This window comes from Psammomys obesus, unplaced genomic scaffold (assembly GCF_907164565.1).
Source record: "Psammomys obesus unplaced genomic scaffold, mPsaObe1.curated_primary_1811, whole genome shotgun sequence".
NCBI classification, from domain to species: Eukaryota; Metazoa; Chordata; class Mammalia; order Rodentia; family Muridae; genus Psammomys; species Psammomys obesus.
In genome coordinates this window covers 1,660,081-1,674,191 of record NW_026594354.1, presented here as the reverse complement: position 1 = coordinate 1,674,191, position 14,111 = coordinate 1,660,081, and the positions used below count along the sequence as shown (strand labels likewise).

The window sequence follows — 14,111 nt, the reverse complement described above, 5'->3', positions numbered from 1 at the left end:
AAAAAAGAACAGGAAATACCAAGTAGCCACTTGAATGCCAGTACACCTTTATTCTACATATACTCTTAAATGTGATAACAATTTTATCCTACATAAATACATGGTAACACTAAGTTAATTGATTAAGTGTGAAGGTGCTGATTACAAAATAATGCTCTAAGGATCAAAATATACTATTGCTTTTTAAAAAGTAAACCCTTTGTAAGACTTGAAGAGTAAAGCTGTGTCCTTTAGATCTAGGCAGAATTGCTTAAATTGGATCCATATATACTCAAATGCTTTCATTCTAGAAGCTTTTGAAAGGAATTTTCTTTTAAGGAGAGGTAATATGAACTGGGCTGAGATAGAAGAGCATTTTTTTTTTTTACTCCCTCCTCAGTGTCGTGTTTATATTGTTGTGCTAAAGGGAAATTAAAGCCATATGTTGCTGACATGGAAACAGGATGTCTGCTCAGTTCAGAGTTAGGAGATACACACATCTGAGCAGAACAAAACAAAACAGGAACTGTTCCATGATTCTTATCCACCAGACTGATGCTCACTGAGGTCCGGGGACTAGATTAAAGTTTGGATATTTCATTTCTAGTATCTTTGTTGTTGTGTGACTAGTTATTGTTATTATTTTTTAATACTGCTGGCAATTAAAAATGCATTCTTTCCTCCCCTAATTGATAAACCCAAATCCTTTACCTACTGGGCTTTATGCCATCTTTGTTCACGTTTACTTAAGCAGGGCAGTTAGTTACATAAGCTGTAAGTTCTGAGATAAAATTTTCCAATAGATTCCAAAACTGAATGGAAAAACTTTATCAGAATTTATAAAACAGAGATCCAACAAACTTATGATTCAACTACCTTAGAATTAAGAAATATCTTGTAATAATTAGACACCACAGGGCACACATCTTCCCTGAAAAGCTATAGGTTGAAATGCTATGTACCACCTAGCTGTAGCTAACAGAAATGGATAATAGGGATGTCTGCTGAGATCAGTTTAACCAAGTAGACTTGCCACTTGTTCTCATTGGTTTGGCTTTCTAAAGAAATGTATTTGGTACAGCTGGGATACAGAGTTAATAAAATGTAACTGATAAAAAAATAAAATTAAAAAAATAAAAAAAAAGAAATGTATTTGGTTCAGTTCTTGAATCCCTTTTATAAACCCAATGACTTTGAACAGATACTGTTTAGATCTAAGAAAGTCATCTACCCAAATAATGAAAATGCATTAAAAATAAAAGTCTTTAACAAAATATAGGCAGAAAGTAAGAGGTGCTGAAGACATTAGTGCCACCTCTACTGGCAATCTTCAGTTCTGCCAGGAGGGCAGAAACCAGCACTCCAGCTACCAGAGTCGACAGGAATTAACTCCTCTGTTCATTGTGGCATTCAGTGGACAGTTAAAAGCTTTCTGAAATTCTTCAAAGTTGCTAACTGCACCATTGACCCTGAAAAGAAAAAAAATTAAAAAGAAAATGATTAAGTACATGTCATTCAATGCCTATACATCCATATGTTCTGGATAAAACAGTTCATTGCTACAAATCCATTCATTTTTACGAGGAAGACAACTAAAGCTCACATAATTAAGAAAAGAAATCAATGTCATCGAAAATGAAAACCAACATTTCATCAAACCTAGACAGTACTCTTCTGAAAGTCTTCAAATTCCTGTACAACTGGATTATCTCCAAGACTTTTTTTTTCTAGCTTTTGAAAAACTTAGTTCTGAAAAGTTTTAAAGATAGACTACAGCTGATAATCAGTAACTATTCTCTGTAAATTATGAGCAAAAAAAAAATCCAACTTTTCAGTAAAATGAAATTAGTTTCTAAGACTTACATAGTTGGCACAAAGGATACAAATCATAAATGTAAAGAAACTATGTTTTACATATGTGCCTGTTACTATCATTCTGTGATCAAGCATTCCAAAGTTTTCCTTGTCTCCCCTGATAAGACCTCCCAAAATAACTACTGCATCATTTGTCAAGATATCACCACACACTTTTGAACTTGACATGAATGGAATATCAACTACATATAATTTGTCTTTGACTTCTTTCTCTCTCAATATAATATTGTAATAGTCATCCCTCTTGCTGCATTTCCAATTAGTTTTTTTTTTTAAAAAAATCATTCTCTAAAATACTTTCTCTAAAGTCCTATTAATTTGGATGCTTATATCTACCTAGAATTTGGTTAATGTAAGAATCATCTAATGGACAGAATCTGTAACCAGCTGTTTACAGATGAGTCATTCAGCACCAGACTTTACCTTCAGAATCTGGTACATTCACAAGTTCTTGACTGCATTAGAGACTGCAGTTCTTCTCACCACTTTGATTGCAAATGCCTTTTGCAAGTGGTGTTTCCATTGTGTGATTTTTCTCTGCACTCAAAAGCTATGCTTACTGCAGATACCAGTAACAAGTCATGCAAAAATCTCCATCATTATTTTTTTACTCAACTGAACATTCAAAGGGTTCACTAAAAACTCCATATTCTCAGTCACTATTTCTTTCCTAAAGACTTTCTTACCTCTGGGCATTTGAATGAATGAAATAGCCTGTATGTGACAAATCCCCATAACCTCTTGGGTTTTTTGGCATGTGAGGGTAGGGATTCACATACCATAGTGTGATTCACCTTAGGCAAGTGATAAAGACAGAACATAGATGATAACAGTAAGCATACTCTGTAAATTATTAGTAAAAATTTCAACATTTCAGGGAAGTAGTTAGTAAAATTAGTTTCTAAAACTTATCTGTTGAGTAATTAATCTACTGTGTGATTTCATCTGCTCTATTTGTCGGTGGGAGCACATTGTAGTCCATTAGCAACTGTCAGCCTTCATGACAGTTCAGCCCAGTGGGGGAGAATTTCCAACACAGTGATTAGATTTTTATGCTACTGGGTAATTTATAGTCACATTTGAAGCATTTCTAAGACAAGGTTTTAGGAATATGATTTTAAAATATAGAGGAAATCCTGGATGACTTTATTATGATATGCTAATGGTTTCATTTAAATATTAAGCATAAAAATATCCAGGTATATGTTTTAAGCAAAAAAATAACTATAAATTACCATGGCTTCTTGGATTTCTCTGTATAATTAACTGTCCTCCGCTGTAGGAAATTTCTTTCAAGTCATATTAGTCAAGGATAAGTAATATCAACCTTAATTTTGTTTTTATTTAATATTTTATACATTCTGAAAATTACGGTTGTTAATCATTTCCCCTTCATATATATAAGCAATTGTTTCAAAGGGTGTAAGAAGATGAAAACCAAAATGCAATGTCTCTGACTCCAGATATGAATTATAATTGCTAAAGATCACCATACATCTTACTTTGTCTTCAGAAAGGAAGCATTTGTTTATGTTTGTTAACTCACAGTGTATGGTGGCAAGAACCAAGAAATATCACATAGAATACTCTTAAACAAACAAACAAAAAAAACAGACCAGAATAAACCAGAGTTCTAGAAGCCTAAAAGCAGAATAGTACCTGAGATCACATCCTCCTCTGAGATAAACAAAATATATATATATTTTAAATTTTTTCTTTTGCCCAAACCTCCCTGCCAAAATAGATGGTTGGACCAATTCAACATTCCCGTTATTGAGTAGTATTCTGATGTACTAATAGCATCTATGGACTATTGCTTTCCAAAAGTAGTTTTAATTTTATGCATTTATACACATAATACTTTTTATTATATATGGATGAATGTTTGACTGCATGTGATGTGCACCATGTCTTGGAGACTGGAAGAAGAACTCACATGTCCTTGTATTCCAGGTAGTTGTGAGCCATCTTGTGTGTACTGGAAACTGAACTTGAATCTTCTACAGGGACAGCAATTCTCTTAGCCATTGAACCATCTCTCTGGCCCCAAAGAAATTCTAATTCTATACTTGAAATTGAATCTTAAAACTGGAATTTGGCTTGCAATTACAATCCAAAATTTGAAGCCTCACCAGTCTCTTGATGCAATACCAAGCAGAAATTTAGTTGAAAAGACACTGAGAAGACCAGCTTACTACAATGAAAAAAGAGATGCTTCGGTTTTGTTTGGCTAGATCATGTAGTCTACAAAATGGATATTATGTACTTCACTGTGTAGGCTTTTCTTCATATGCCCCATCTGGCAGCACAATGGTATGGCTGGGGGCACAGAATGGCGGGATGCACAGTTAAAACCTGGTGTCACCCATTTGCTCATTTACCTAAATTGTGGAGGACTGTGAGCACCAATTTGGACTTGTTCTCTGGCAGCTTCTGGTCTATAGGAATTGCACCTCACCTAAAAGATAAAGACACCCCAGTTTTGATGATTATTAATATTTATTATTGATTTATCTCTTAGTTAAACAATGGTTATTCCTAAACCAGCTGTATATCCAAATCACCACACAGAAATTAGGTTGTATTTAGTTAACCTAGGGCACAATGCTGGGCAATGATTACTCCATTCTAAACCTCCAAGCTCACATAGCTTCCTCCCATTCAGATTTACCACATAATACTTGCTTTTTAGTCATGTCTTATATCTGGTTCATCTCTCCTGGTGTTTCTGAGTCCTCTCCTTTCCAATCTCTCTTCCTGAACTCCTCCCACTTGCTTCTTTCTCCTCCCCTCTGGACCAGGATGTCCCACCCTATTCTCTCCATTGCTCAGCATTGGCTGGTTGTTTTATTGACCATACAGAGAGCTAATGGTGGCATGATTGCACAATTTGAGACAATGCAATGTCACAATGCAATGACTGAAACCAGATAGAAGAGTAGAAAAATCAGAATTTTAATGAATAAGGGTAAATTGTATACATTCCACAAGAGCATTATACCAACACCCCAGTAAATATGCTTATACTTCAATTATACACTTCCTACTTGTACTGAACAATAATTTTGGAATTAATAGATAGCAAGAAATTTTAGTGGATCAGATAAAACTTTGAGCAACAGCAACATCTATTATTCAAGTTCCCAGAGCAGGAGGCTTTATCAATGTGAATTCCACAATTTGAGTAAATTAGGAAGGCATCTAGGCAAATGATTTAAATCAAGAGAATTACATGTGCCCAGAAATTGATGAATGTATTCATATTACTAATTTAATTTTTAAATAACCTTTATAAAATTTAACCATATACATTTTAATGAAAAAATACATAAAGCATATCATGGTTTAGTATAATCAGTAAGGTTACTGATAAATATTAGAAGTCATATATTCCATTTCCTGACAAAAGTTTAAAAAAACTTGGCAACAATTTTAATAATCTTAGAATCAATTTAATATGCTGCACTAAGAGATAATGGGGCTATGTAGATGACTCAATCTGTAATGTACCTGGTGTAATTGTAAAGACCTGAGTTCAGATCCCTAAAACTCACATTTAAAAGGCTGGGCATAGCCAGGTATGGTGGTACATGCCTTTTTAATTTCTTTTATTTATTACAATTTATTCAATTTGTATCCCAGCTGTAGCTACTTCCTTCATCCATTCCCAATCCCGTCCTTCCTCCCTCTTCTCCTCCCATGCCCCTTCCCCAGTCCACTGATAGGGGAGGTCCTCCTCCCCTTCCATCTGACCCTAGCCTATTAAGTCTCATGAGGACTGTCTGCATTGTCTTCCTCTGTGGCCTGGTAAGTCTGCCCCCTCCCCTCAGGAGTTGGTGATCAAAGAGCCTTTAATCCCAGCATTTGGTAGGCAAAGTCAGAGGATCTCTGTGATTTCTAGGCCAGCCTGGTCTACAAAGCAAGTCCAGGACAGCCAAGGTTACACAGAGAAACCCTGTCTTAAACAAAAAAAAAAAAAAGCTGGGCATGATGATATATACCTATAACACCAGAGCTGGGGCACAGTGTTAGGGAGGTGGTCTAGAAAAGTGGAGTTCATTGGCCAGACAGCTTAGCTAAATTGATGAGTTTTAGGTTTAGTAAAAGACCACACATTAAAAAAATAAAGATTAAAAGCATTAAAGAAAAGACACTGGACATCAACTTCTGGCCTCCATTCACACATGCATACATCTACACATACCACAAACACACATACACTAACATATACATACAGTCAAACAATGAATGGCTCTTTGGCTTCCCCACCCCCCAGGGGAGGAGCAGTCCTGTTAGGCCACAGAGGAGAGCTTTGCAGCCAGTCCTGAAGATACCTGATAAAACAGGATCAGATGAATGGGGAGGAGGTCCCCCCTATCAGTGGACTTGGCAAGGGGCATGGTGGAGATGAGGGAGGGAGGGAGGGAGGGACTGGGAGGGAATGAGGGATCGGGACACGGCTGGGATACAGAGTTAATAAAATGTAACTCATAAGAAAAAAATAAAATTCAAAAAAAAAGAAAAAAAAAACCTGCCTTAAGAGAGAAAAAAAAAAAAAGATCAATACATATATCCTCATATTTCTTTAGTGCTGTTTGGTGTCCATGAAAGCACATGCCAAGATAAAATACTCCAAAAGACAATTCCTTAAGCAAAAACTATGGTCAGAGGCCCACTAATAACACATGCTGGGCATGGAGCAAGAACAAAAAATATACTTCCACTGTGTTGTTTGTTTCTGATAACCTACTTAATATTGGTTTGAAATATTTCTTGAAACATGATATAATCTTGAAGTATGATTACCTCTAGGATACATGAATATATAAAAGCATTTGAAATGGAAAAGGAAATTTTAAAAAATGATTGAGAGATGAGCAAGGCATTCAGCTTGGGTGAGCATGAGCGCGTAAGTATCCAGGGGAAAGAAAGGCTAATGTCAGATTTCTGAAGTACTGTTCAGCAGGCCTGCATGTTATAACTATGTTTAAACATGGAACAGAGAAATAAAACCATATTTTTTGAAGTATTTATCTGGCTGAATTATATAGGAAAGGGAAGAAAGTAAAGAATAGTTATTTTATAAGCTATTAATGTCTATTAAATAAGTAGAAATAGAGACTGAAAGAACCAAAAGGATAAAAATTCATGAAAAAATGCATGAGAGACAAATTAGCAGGTCATAGCAACTATAGTTATAGAGAGGCAAGAAAGGTATTGGCTTACTGTAGTAAAAATTGTGTAATTGTGGTTTCTTTAAGAAAAAAAATGTTATGGGGATATAGTCTCCTTTTAATCCCAGGTGTGGGGATAAGAGGCTGCTTCACAGCAGGTGACTATGATTTGCCTCATGCTCTAGCAAGTATCTGGTTTTGCCAGCTGCACATAGTTTCTGTGAGTGTGTGATGTTTGGAATTCTGGGAATTTTGAGTGGATATATAAATGCTAGGATCCCAAGAGGCAAAGTTGTTGTTGTGGGCTGGTTGGTGGCTGGCTGCTGTTGGTTGCTGTTTGTCAAGTATTCATATGCAAAGAAACGAGAAGAAGAAATTAGATATCCTGCTGCGAAGATCAAACTTCCCTGAACTCAATGCTGATTAGTCAGCAGGAAGGAATCTAACAATTTTGCCCCCTTTCTCTTCTATCCTTTTTTTTTCTCTCCTATTTAGTGTTAGGGGGTTAATAAGGGTAGAGAAGATTGGAGGATAGAAAAAAAAACCCACAAAAGTAGCAAATACGAGTTACTGCTTACTATTATTTTGATAATGATAAACCATCTCTCACAATATATATATATATATATATTTTTTTTTTCTTTTTTTCAAGAGAGAGTTTCTTTGTGTAACAGCCATGGCTGTCCTGGACCCCACTTTGTAGACCAGGCTGGCCTCAAATTGACAGTCACCTGCCCTCCCTCACGAGTGCTGGGATTAAAGGTGTGCAAGCACCACGATTGGCTTCTCTCATAATATTTATGAATGCCGTTTTAAAAATATTTTTGTAATGTGGTTCCTTAATTTCCTCAGAAGCTAGCCCATGGTAGCCTGTGGTAGTTTGAATAGGGGTTGGCTCCCAAATTCAAACACAGGGTCCAGAGGAAATGGCACTATTAGGAGGTGTGGTCTTATTGGAGGTGGGTGTGGCCTTGCTGGAAGAAGCATGTCAGTGTTGGGGCTGGCTTTGATGTATCAGATGCTCAAGGAAGTTTACTTCCTGCTGCCTGCTGATGCAGAGGTAGCTCTCTCAGTCCCTTCTCCAGTATGATGTCTGCCTGCATAATGCCATGTTTCCTGCCATGGTGATAATAGACTAAACCTCTCAATTTGCAAGCCATCCTCAATTAAATGTTTTCTTTTATAAGAGTTACCATGGTCATGGTGTCTTTTTACAGCAATACAAACCCTAAGGCAGTGCTTATTTTTCATGTTCAGTTTTACTCTATGTCTTAGGTTATTTTTTCATGTATACTTTGCTTACATTATTATATAGTATTTACTATGTTTAATAAGTCATGTAAAAATACATTATGGTTGTTACATTATTGTGTTACTGTTCTCTACTAACTTTCCAAGTTAGAAAATAATATGTTCCATATAAACATTTCCTCAAATGTATAAAAGAGTGAAAATCTCTTTGTTCTGAATGATGGGTAGGTGCTTAAAGAAAAAATTTATCAATGCTGATTTTTAAAAACAGGATTATTCCTTTACACCCAGATTTCTTCAGTTTGACAAAAATGTAGTATATAAAGAAATCATAACATGTTAATTAGAGCATCTCTCTCCATTAGTTTATTCCATTTACAAAGAGTTGTTATTATGGTCTAAAATGTAAGTAGTAAGAACAGATAACGCTTGCATTTTTTTTCTCCAGATCAGAGCTCAGAAAGAGATTGATGATAAGTATTTGCACCTTTGAAAATCACAGGTGCATGTTTCAACTATTCAACTCTGCCATTGTAACACAAACCTAACCACAGATATTGTGTGACAGGGCATAGTTTTTTCAATCAAAACAATATTTAATACTTATAAATTAAAAAAAAAATCGCAGGCCCTTATTTGGCCTTGTTTACCCATTCCAACTAGGAAATACTATTTTGGGGATATGCATATTTTGGTACTTATTTTTATACCTAACCTAGTACTGACAGAGATTAAATGTTGGCTACAGTCTAAGTCATACCAGTAAATTTTTCTTCCAAAATTTGGACTAAGGGCACAAGATAATGGCCTACAATTTCATCATTGATGCCTTTTTCTCAGTTTACTCACATGAGCATAACTCAGGAAGAAGAGCTGGTTGTTGGTGAAGGTGATGCCTGGTAGAAGAGGCTCTTCAACTCCCTGTCTTCTATCATTTATCCATTTCCTGTAAGCCTAGTGACAGAAGCAGAACAGGTGATCTTCAACAACAATAGTTTATCTCTTTACATATTCAACACAAAGTTATAAAATACATACACCATGCATAAAAGGCATGGGATCAAGTTTTCCTTTAAGAAAACCAGCACCTGAGAAAGCAACCCAGTACCATTTCACCTAATATTGAAGCAGTGAAGCAGGTGCATCTACATAAGAACATTACAGCTTATGCTGCTAGTCAGGCATTGTGGTGCACGTCTGTCATCCCAGTATTTAGCAGGCTATGGCAGGGGCATTTCCATGAGCTTGAGATCATCCTGAACTACAGAGTGAGACTGTCTCAAAAAAAAAAAAAAAAAAAAAAACGAACAAAAGGAACCTTACACTCTCTGTGTATCAAATCAATAAGGCGGCAGTGATCAGACACTAAATAGCTCTTTTAAAAGGTGTTTTTGCCTGCATGGTAGCTCACACCTGTAATCCCAGCACTCAAGGAGGCAGAGGCAGGCAGATCTCTGTGAATTCCCAGGACAGACTACAGCCTAGTCTACAAAGCGAATCCAGGACAGCCAAGGCTACACACAGAGACACTCTGTCTCAAAAAAAAAAAAAAAGAAGAAAAAAAATTAACACCATGCACAACTACATTAGCAATAATTTTGAGTGGGGTCAACATACTATATTTTTTATTTTACTAACAACAAAATGTATCTTTTCACCATCATTTAATAAAATAAAATGTTTTAACTAGAATATAAAAAAAAAGATAACACCTTAGAATCATAACCTGGTCTTTAAAGTGAATCTATTCGATTTTATTTAAAACTTTCTATGTTATTGTTATGTTTGTTTCTTAACCACACACTTGAGAGATGATGCAAATATTCTTGTGGACTTCCACTGGCCTAATATATGAGAATGCATAGCCTTAGTCATAAGTTAGAACCATAAGGCTTTATGATACAATGATAAGAAAGGATAAAGAAAAATCTCTACCTCAAGAAAATTCACATGAACTTAGCCCCCAGGAGAGCCCTGTGACATACTTTAATATGATTCTGAGTATACTTCTGAAAACCCTATTTTAGATATACAATTCTTAATACCTGTTATTAATTAAAATGACTTAATACTCCAGAAAGAAAACAGTGCAGCTCTCTCTGTTAGGCTATAACAAAGTCCATGTAGAAATACAACTGTATTATAAAGAATCCAAAACATCAGCCTTCAACACCATGTTGGTGCTCTACGCTGAGGTGCACCCATGCATGCTTTCACCAGTTTTAAATCCCAGGAAATGTAATGGTGATGAGTACCCTAAAGGCTTCTCGCAGACCTCCATTATCAGCAATATTTTCTCCCAGAGTCCTCTTCCCCTTCACCTAAGAGAAAGGAAAAAAGGAAGTTTTCCACGATCAGCAAAGCTATGTATATATGATAGGAAACGAGCATGTCATATTTTAAAGAGAAAATTACATCCAATAAGTCAGAAGTAGACTTGTGTTGGGAGATGGCAGACTAGCCCCAGCAAGGTGCTTCTGAATGTAGCCATTTTTATCTTACTACTCTCTGCATTGCTTTCTTGCCCACCTCTTTGTTCTCACCAATTGAGCCACCTCCAATAAAATGATAGCAATATTCTCAGTGGCTCTGCTTTAATAGAAAAAAAAGTCAGTATCCATATGACTTTCTCTGTTTAGCTCACATAATTTGGGTATTTTTTTCTCATTGTCCCTGTGCCATCCACACAGGAGCAGAATTTCAGAACTAACCATGATCATTTTATCTTCAGCTATTTCTATGAAACATTGAAAGGGAAATTGTTCTACTGGGGCACAAAAATGAAATTGAAGTAAAATAGACTACAAGGTCAAGGTTTAAAATACATATGGCACACAGTGAAGCATGGGGAGACATTCTTCTCAACTGTTTCTTAAAACTATAAATGAGCTATATTGGAAATAATCTAAGTTAATATGTTCCACAAGCCAAAGCTAACCTGCCATTTCCTTTTGTCTAGACAGGATTTTACACTTGTCAGTGACTGAAGGAAAATCAAAAGAACCATATCTTGCGGCACATAGAAATTATATAAAATTCAAATATCAGTATCTATATAGTCAACTTTGATTGGATTACAACCAGGCCCACTAACATACACGCTCTGTGTTTCCTTTCTTGCTACAGGAGAAGTATAGTATTTACCATCTAGCTTAAGGGTTTGCCAACTCCAGCATAATAGGCAGACTAATGGCTTCTTAAAGATATCTACATCAAAATCCCCAGGCCTTCATGGATAAGTTACCCTATAATGGCAAAAGTGATTGTTAAGATGTGATTAAGTTGAGGATATTCAGGGGGTTGGAAAGGGAGAGGGAGAGAGACTGAGACTTATCCTGGGATGTCTAGGTAGGCTCAAATATAATCATAAGTGTTCTTAGAATAGGAAAAGAAAGACAAGAACATATCAGTGTGGTACACTTGCCATTGTTGGCTTTGAAGAAGGAAGGTGTCTTGGTTACTGTTTTATTGCTGTGACAAGAGACTATGACCACAGCGACTCTTATAAAGAAAAAACATTTAACTGGGGGGCTTGTTTACAGTTCAAAGGTTTAGTCCATTATCATCATGGTGAGAAGCATAGTGGCATGCAAATAGTCATGGTGCTGGAGAAGGTGCTGAGAGTTCCATATCCAAATCAGCAGGCAGCAGGGAGAGAGAGAGAGATTGGCCAGGATTGAAATTCTGAAATATCAAAGCCTATACCCCAGTGACACTTCCTCCAAAAAGACCATTCCAAGAAGGTCATATGTTTGAATAGTACCAGTCTTTATGAGCCTATTGGAGCCATTTTATTTAAATCACCACAAAAGGGGCCATAATGTATAGTCTCAAAAATTCAGAAAATGCAGGAGCCAGACTCTTCCCTAGTACCCTCTACAAAGGAGACAGCCATGCTGACACCTTTCTTTTAGGCCACTGAGACTTGAGTCACATTTCTTGTGTTGTTTTAAGCAAGTAAGTTCATAGTAATTTGCTGTATCAGCAGTAGGCAACTAATATCTCCTACTCTAAACTTCCAAGTCATGGATCCTACCAACTTAAAGTTAGCCCAACTCTTTGATGTATGGAGCAATACTAACAAATAAAAACATATCTTAAGTAAACAAGATTCAGAGTTATCACCCAGAATCCCCCTGCCACCTTTTTGCTTTAGTATCCCAAAGTTACCATTTTGGCTCTACCTACACACTTTCTACATTCCAAAGAGGTAAGGACTATTGTAAACACCTTTGATTAACAAACAAGCATCTGAAACTCAAAGCAAGACATGGATTTAAAAAAAATGTTTTTGAAACTAAAATATAGTTACATCATAAGTTACCCATATATTTACCCTTCCCATGCACACCCTCTTTGCTCTCTCTCAAATTCATGGTCTCTGTTTCTCTAATTTCTGTTACAGCCTACTCAATTCATAGAAAGTTACTGGTACATATACGGTTTCAGGGCCATCCAGTGGTTCCTCTTCTCTACCAAGACTCTGCAACCATTCCTATGACTGCCAACCTTAGCCTATGGGAGAACCACAGCTTATCTTCCAATGACTGACTGACATGCTGGTAGAGGTGCCCAGCCCCTTGCCCCTGAGCTGAAGAACTTCTGGGGTGCTATTCATTCTCTAGAAACCTATTTAGAATCAAGAATAAGGCTCAGTTTCCCTCAGAGCCAATGGCAGTTTTCTCATAAACTACTCTCTCAATGAATCACTCACCTAAGGAACCCATTCTTGTGTTTTACTTACAATGAAGTTTCTCTAAGACAGAATGAGTAAGAAAAATGCTCATATTCATAAGGTATTCAAAACCAAATAGACCTCTGTTGCTACAGTTTTTGTTGCATGACATGTGCCTTTTCAAGTCTCAATTTTTTCTTGTTTATGTTCATATACACACAGCTTGAATCCAGCTCCTCCCTTTTCCCTCTAATCTTTAAATCTAAATTAGAGGTTTCTGGAGTAGCCTTATCCCTCTAATTTCTCATACTCTGAACCATCACAGTAGAGCACAAGAGACCAGGTTTGACCTCTCCAGATACACTAGCTGCTGACATTCTGTATGACTGACCTAATTAAGTTCATCCCTAGTCACTGCAAAGAAATATCAGGGACAAAGAACTGACTCATACAAATAAAACCTGAAAAATAAAACCTGATCATTTTTGTCCACAAAAGAATCTCTCTCTCTCTCTCTCTCTCTCTCTCTCTTTCTCTCTCTCTTCCCTCTCTCTCTCTCAGACACCCCTTCTATGAGAACAAGACTGAAGCTATTTTCTTATGATTGAATGACTATGTTTAGACGGATATGCTCTTATAATCATTGTCCTAGTGACAAAGTTATACATTTTTAAATTTACATCTGACCCTTTTGGCAAAAAAAAAAAAATAGATGCTGAAGTACAGAATAAATATATATTTGAATATATAATCATATATATGAATAAACAAAATAAGAGAATGAGAGAATGCCATGGACATGTGTGAGTATGACTCTGGAGTCATCGAGTTCTAACTCTAACATATACTTTACAGTAAGTGAACTATCATATTAAACTCCATAGAAAAATAAAACTCACATTCATGAGGATTTAAATGTAAAATATCAGAACAAATAAAAAAAACTTTCTTGGAAAAAATAAGAGGCTCCTGTGATTGCTTGAATAAGCTCATATATTTGAATTCTTGGTCCCATTTGGTGGAGCTGTTTGGGAAGTATTGATAAGTGTGACCTTGTTGTAGGAGGTGTGTCAACAGGTTTCAAAAGCCAATGCTATGCCCAGTTAACAACTTCTTCTTCTTCTTCTTCTTCTTCTTCTTCTTCTTCTTCTTCTTCT

The 14,111-nt window shown here is 36.2% G+C and overlaps 1 protein-coding gene across 2 annotated transcripts in view; it reads right to left on the bottom strand.

Moving 5' to 3' along the window:
• Positions 1–1,264: 1,264 nt before the first annotated feature.
• The window catches only part of Phex (phosphate regulating endopeptidase X-linked), a 240,903-nt gene continuing 228,056 nt past the window's right edge, over positions 1,265–14,111 (bottom strand). The window contains exons 19-22 of one of the 2 annotated variants that reach the window (XM_055618656.1): positions 10,535–10,600; positions 9,129–9,233; positions 4,236–4,312; positions 1,265–1,448 (exon numbers count right to left, since the gene is read on the bottom strand). In XM_055618656.1, the coding sequence (XP_055474631.1) occupies positions 1,346–1,448; positions 4,236–4,312; positions 9,129–9,233; positions 10,535–10,600 (351 nt within the window). In that variant the 3' untranslated portion in view covers positions 1,265–1,345. The remainder of the gene's footprint in view (positions 1,449–4,235; positions 4,313–9,128; positions 9,234–10,534; positions 10,601–14,111) is intronic. The other variant, XM_055618657.1, reaches the window with a different exon arrangement.